General features: G+C 44.6%; 1 protein-coding gene across 1 annotated transcript in view; it reads left to right on the top strand.

The window, feature by feature from the left end:
- LOC102757164 (asialoglycoprotein receptor 1) overlaps nt 1-2,077 on the top strand; it is a 3,281-nt gene extending 1,204 nt beyond the window's left edge. The window contains exons 4-7 of the mRNA XM_015568667.1: nt 22-93; nt 199-285; nt 368-519; nt 1,967-2,077. Coding sequence (XP_015424153.1) covers nt 22-93; nt 199-285; nt 368-519; nt 1,967-2,077 — 422 coding nt within the window. The remainder of the gene's footprint in view (nt 1-21; nt 94-198; nt 286-367; nt 520-1,966) is intronic.
- Nucleotides 2,078-5,831: the final 3,754 nt, after the last annotated feature.

Genomic DNA, 5,831 nt, shown 5'->3' with positions numbered 1-5,831 from the left:
GCTGAGTCCCCTCCCCTCCAGCCCGTAGCCTGAATGACAAGGTGTTTTCTCTGGAGAGCAAGCTGGAGAAAGAGCAGCAGGAACTCAAAGCAGGTCAGGCCCCTTCTCCCCTGCCCCTGGGCCTGATATGGTGGGAGGGGATGAAGGGCCCTCAGCTGGGCCCCTGCATTGTGCCCACTGCCCTTCTGTGTGTCCCAGGTTATTCTGACATGCTCAAGGAAGTCCAGCAACTCGTCAAAGGCCTGAACTCCCTGAATTGTCAGATGGCTGCGCTCAAGAGCAATGGTGAGTGGTGGAGGGCAGCGCCTAGTCCCATATTCTGCCCATGTTGGGCAGCATATCAGATCCTCCTCCCTTTCCACCTCAGACTCTCAAAATACCTGCTGTCCCATTAACTGGCTGAAGCATGAAGGCAGCTGCTACTGGTTCTCTGGTACTGGGAAGCCCTGGCCCGAAGCTGAGAGGTACTGCCAGCTGCAGAATGCCCACCTGGTTGTCATCAACTCCAGAGAGGAGCAGGTGAGGGCTCAGATCTGAGCTCAGGTCCTGAGAACTGGCCCCATTAAGGAAATGGTTCTCCACTCTTGCTGCACACTGGTATCACCAGGGAGCTTTAAAACCATGGTGATGTGAGCCACACCTGAGGGATTTATAATCATGGGCCACACAATGACATTTCAGCAAGGATGCACCAAAGAGATAACAGTTGTCTCATAAGATTAGACTAGAGCCGAAAATTCCATTCACCTGGTGGGCAGTAACCGTCATGATTGCTCAGGTGTGTGTGCTGATGCTGGTGTGAACAGACCTACCTCACTGCCAGTCATATGTATAAAAGCATGGCACTTACAATTATGCACAGTATAGTGTACTTGAAAATGGTAATAAACAACTGTTACTGATTTATGCATTTATGATACTAGAGGCCTGATGCATGGAGATTCATGCACATTAAAAGGGGATTGATTAGAGGAAATATTTTAATATTGCTATTTGCCCTTTCTCTATAATAGAAGTGTCAGAGATGAAAGAAAATTATTAAAATGTATATGAAAATCTTCCTCCTGTCAGAGTCTGGGATGCGCCACAGGACCCAAAGACAAGTTGCTGCCCACCCATGGCACCTCAAAATCCCACAAGACCCAGACCCAGCCGGCCCCACCCCCGTTGGCGAGATCCAGACCTGGCTGGCCCCACCCTTGTCAAGCCCCGCTGGGCAGGGGGCACAGCCTCAGGTTCCCTGGCCTGGTGCCAGGTGGGGTGTGTGGCCTCAGGTTCCCCATCTAGCCCTGCTGGGCGTGGGGAACGGCCTGATATCCCCTGTCAAGCCCCACTGGGTGGGGGGGGCACAGCCGCAGGTCCCTGCTGATTGCTCGTTAAAGCTCATTAGGGGAACTAGGCCTCCACTGTGGGTGCAGCCATCTTGTGTTACAGAAACCCTTCCTCCACTGTGGGCGCCACCACCTTTGTAATGGTGTGACGGTCAATTTGCATTTTCCTGCTTTATTAGATAGGATACTATTATTATGTTAGAGTGTATTCTTTCTACTTATAAGAAAAAGTTTGTTTAAACGTAAGCTGTGTTTTGCTGGCAGCAGCCTCATATCACACTATACCTTGTGTTTACTGTGTCTGTTTTGTGCATCTTTTCCTCTTGTGTTTGATTTTATCATCTCTTGTCGTTTTGTAGAGTAACACACCATAGAGGCTGATAACCTAGGAGCAATTGGCCATGGCCTAGGTGTGCAGTAGGCTATCCTATCCAGCTTGTTAAGTGCACTCTATGATGTTCGCACAATGATCGAATTGCCAGTCTCTGTTGTTAAAGCAGAGTTTGACGGCAATTGGCCTGGGCATTGGGATAAACATCCCAAATCCTCTCAACTGATATAATATACATGTAAAGTTCAGAACTCCTCATCCAAGGAGTTGGGGAGAAGACATTATTGTCATTCTGTCATCCCAGATTTTTGTCCAGAAGCACATAGGCTCCTCATACACCTGGATGGGCCTCAGTGATCCTGAAGGAGCCTGGAAATGGGTGGATGGAACCAACTACGAGACCAACTTCAAGTGAGTACATTTGCTTTCTGTGCTCTTGGATGTGTGAGGCCAGCATTAGCAGGTCCAGATAGGAGTGTCTTAGAGCTGCTTCCTGCAGACCATCGAGCCATGGACATGGCAGGGATGGGGGCGGGATTCTTCCCCAGACACCCTAACAAGATCTCTGTGGGAGAGAAATAAGCCCTGGGAGATTGGAGCACTGCCATCATTTTGAATTTTTTTCTCCTTAACTTTCAAAGATTGTATAGAGTTCCTAAGGTGTTTTTAAAAATTGAATTTCAGCTTTATTGAGGTATAATTGACATATAAAACTTTAATTTACTTAAAGTATACATGGTTGTGATTTGATATATATAGTAAAGGAAAGACCCCATCTAGTTAATGAACACATCTATAATTTTACATAATTATTATTTTTTTAAATAAATACTTAAGTTCTATTTTCTTAGCAAATGTCACTAATACTATAAGTGTTATCAACTACAGTCACCATGTTATACAATAGAGCCTCAGATCTATTCATTTTATAACTGAAAGTCTGTACCCTTTTACCAGCCTCTCCATATTTTATACCCCCACCACCCAGGCAACCACTTTTCTACTATTTCTTACTATGAATTTGATATTTTCAGATTCCACATATAAGTGATGCCATGCAGTATCTGTCTTTCTTGGTCTGGCTTATTTCACTTGGTATAATGCCCTCAAAGCCCATTCATGTTGTGGCAAATGGCAGGATTTCCTTCTACCTCGTGAATGAGTAATATTTCATTGCTCATTTATACCACAGCTTCTCTATCTATTCATCCATTGATGAACACTTAGGTTGTTCCCATCTCTAGACTATTGTTAATAATGCTACAGTGAACATGGGATGCAGGTAAACCATTTTCACTTCATTTGCATATATTCCCAGAAGTGGGATTGCTGGATCATATGGGAGTTCTATTTTTAATTTTTGCAGAAAGCTCCATATTATTTTTCACAGTGGTTGCACCAATTTACATTCCCACCAGTAGTACATAAGAGTTCCTTTCGCTTTGCCAACCCAGATTTGTAACCTTAAAAATAAACTTTATTGAGATACAATTCTTACATAGTAAAATGAACTCATTGAAAGAGTAGCGATGACTTTTGAGAAATATAAATAGCTACGTAACTACCACTCCATCAAGGTGTAGAAAATTTCCTTCATCCCAAAAATCCCCCAGAATTTCATATAAATGAAACCATACAGTATATACACTTTTGTGAAACCTTATGCATTACACACAGACTAATTTTTAGCAACCATAAAATAATAGAATGAAGAAGCTAGGTGAGGCATGGGAAAGTCCTATGTTATAGTGAAAGAGCATTTTCTTTCCTATAGATTGAGTTCCATTATTTTCTGTCACTTAAAAACTGTTTAAACTGAGGGTGATAATGAAAGATGATTCTTTAACTTCTTTGAATATCCCAAAGTTGTTAGGAGAAGCAGATAACATCCCCAGCTGTATTGGTTAGTTATTGTTAACAATCTACCCCAATTAGCGGCTTAAAACAATAAACATCTGTTACAGCCCAGGAGTCTATAGATCAATTGGGTGTTCTTTGGTCTGACAAGGCTTGACTCATCTTAGCTGGTCTCGTTCATGCATTTGAGGCCAGCTGGTGGGTTGGCTGGGAGCTGGTCTAGGACAGTCTCACTTCCATGTCTGACATTTGGCTGGCTACAGGCTGGGACAATGGGATGACGGGGTCATTTTAGGCTAGCCTGGGCTGATTCGCATTCTGCCTTTGGACAGGGTTCCAAAAGAGTAACCGGAAGAGTGCAAGGACTCTGCAGTCTTAGTTTTGGAACTGAAGCATCGCTTCTGTTAACTCCTGTTGGCCAAAGTAAATCACAAGGCAGCCCTGCTTCTAGGAGTCAGGAAATAGAACACCTTTTGATGGGAGGAGCTACAAAGTCATCATGTGGAGAGAATGGACATAGGGAGGCATGGAGATTGCTGTGTTTTTCAATCAAATGGCATACAGGGGGAGCATATTGGGACACGCTGTAAAGAACCAGCCCTTAAGTAAAGGTTCCCATTAAGAGAGGCCAGGACCCATGCATTCTGGTATTACTTGCACCCAGACAATTGCCTGGCATATAGAAAGGTATCAATTAAAATTAACAATACAGAGGCTCAGCTGCATGACTTAGTGGTTGAGCGTCAAGCTAGGAACTAGAAGTTCACGGTTCGATTCCCAGTCAGGGCATATGCCTGAGTTACAGGCGTGATCCCCAGTTTGAGGCGTGGCAAGAGGTAGCTGATCAAGGATCCTCTCTCATCATTGATGTTTCTATCTCTCTCTCCCACTCGTTTCTTCTCTGAAATCAATAAAAATGTTTAAAAAATAAAGAGGTTGATACCAGAGGGAAAGTATGGGAAGGACAGAATTATCCCCTGGAGGCAGTACAACTTCACGTTTCCCTGCCCACCAGCAACACATGAAAATCATCAGACGGGGTACCTGGTGAATCACTGAGAAACTTCTTCATGCAAGTCCACAAGCTCTTTCAGTGACTGAACCTGACCGGCAGCCAGAATGCAGAGGCAGTGGAAGCACACCTTGGAGTGTCTTAGGCCTTTTGCTGACCTGTGCCTGCGCTTGATGATGTTGGAAGCCAGCTTTGGGGAACATCTTGACCCCTCCCATGCACACCCAGGCCCAATAGAGACAGCCACAAATGGTGGATTGCTTTGTTTCTCCAAACAGGTAGCCCAGGGCCAGCCACAGGCAGCATCTGACATCAACATGCACTGGAGTCCCTCCCAGGATGTCCCAGAAGAAACACATCCAGTGGTGGGCTTCAGTCCACATCAGAGCAGGACCCACTTAGCTCCATAAGCAGCATATTCAGAGGGAGATCGCAGCAGGCAGCAGACCCTGCTGGGGTGAATTCCACTTAATGGGTCAGCACCCAGACAGCATCTCATACTCTATGGTTGAGATTAATTCTCACAGTCAGCCAGTCTGAGGTTCAAGCCTATACATGGAGGGGCCAAGAGCAATCAAAACTCAACTACAACAGGATAGCTTACATAACCCCCACAAGGAACATTCCCAGAGCACCTTGCTCAGGTTATAAGGGAGACTGTGTAACTGAGCCCCACAGGACAACTACTACATAAGACCACCATACCAAGACTGGAAATCATAGCAGACCTACCTAATGCATAGAAACAAATACAGAGAGACAGCCAAAATGGGAAGAGAGACCTGCCAGCATTTCTCAGTGGTTAGAGCTTCAACTCACACACTAAAGTGTCGTGGGTTCAATTCCTGGTAAAGGGCATATACCTGGGTTGCAGATTCAATCCTGGCCCAATTAGGGGCACATGTGGGAGGCAACCAATTGATGTCTCTCTCTCACAATGGTGCTTCTCTCTCTCTCTCTTCCCTCCCCATGCCCTTCCACTCTCACTAAAAATCAGTGGAAAAAATATCCTTGGGTGAGTATTAACAACACCAACAAAAAATTAAAAATGGGGAGACAAAGAAACATCCCCAAATAAAAGAACAGGAGAAATTCCCAGAAAAAGAACTAAATGAAATGGAGGCAAGCAATCTACCACATACAAAGTTCAAAACAATGATTATAAGGATGCTCGAGGAACTTAGGGGAAGAACCAATGAACTCAGTGAGAACATAAACAAGGAGATAGTAAGCATAAAAGAGCACATAGAAACTATAATAAAGAACCAGTCAGAAGTGAAGAATACACTATCTGAAATGA

The sequence above is a fragment of the Myotis davidii genome, unplaced genomic scaffold (assembly GCF_000327345.1).
Source record: "Myotis davidii unplaced genomic scaffold, ASM32734v1 scaffold2305, whole genome shotgun sequence".
Taxonomy (NCBI): domain Eukaryota; kingdom Metazoa; phylum Chordata; class Mammalia; order Chiroptera; family Vespertilionidae; genus Myotis; species Myotis davidii.
The sequence above is the reverse complement of the archived record's forward strand: the minus strand, read 5'-3'. Positions and strand labels throughout refer to the sequence as shown.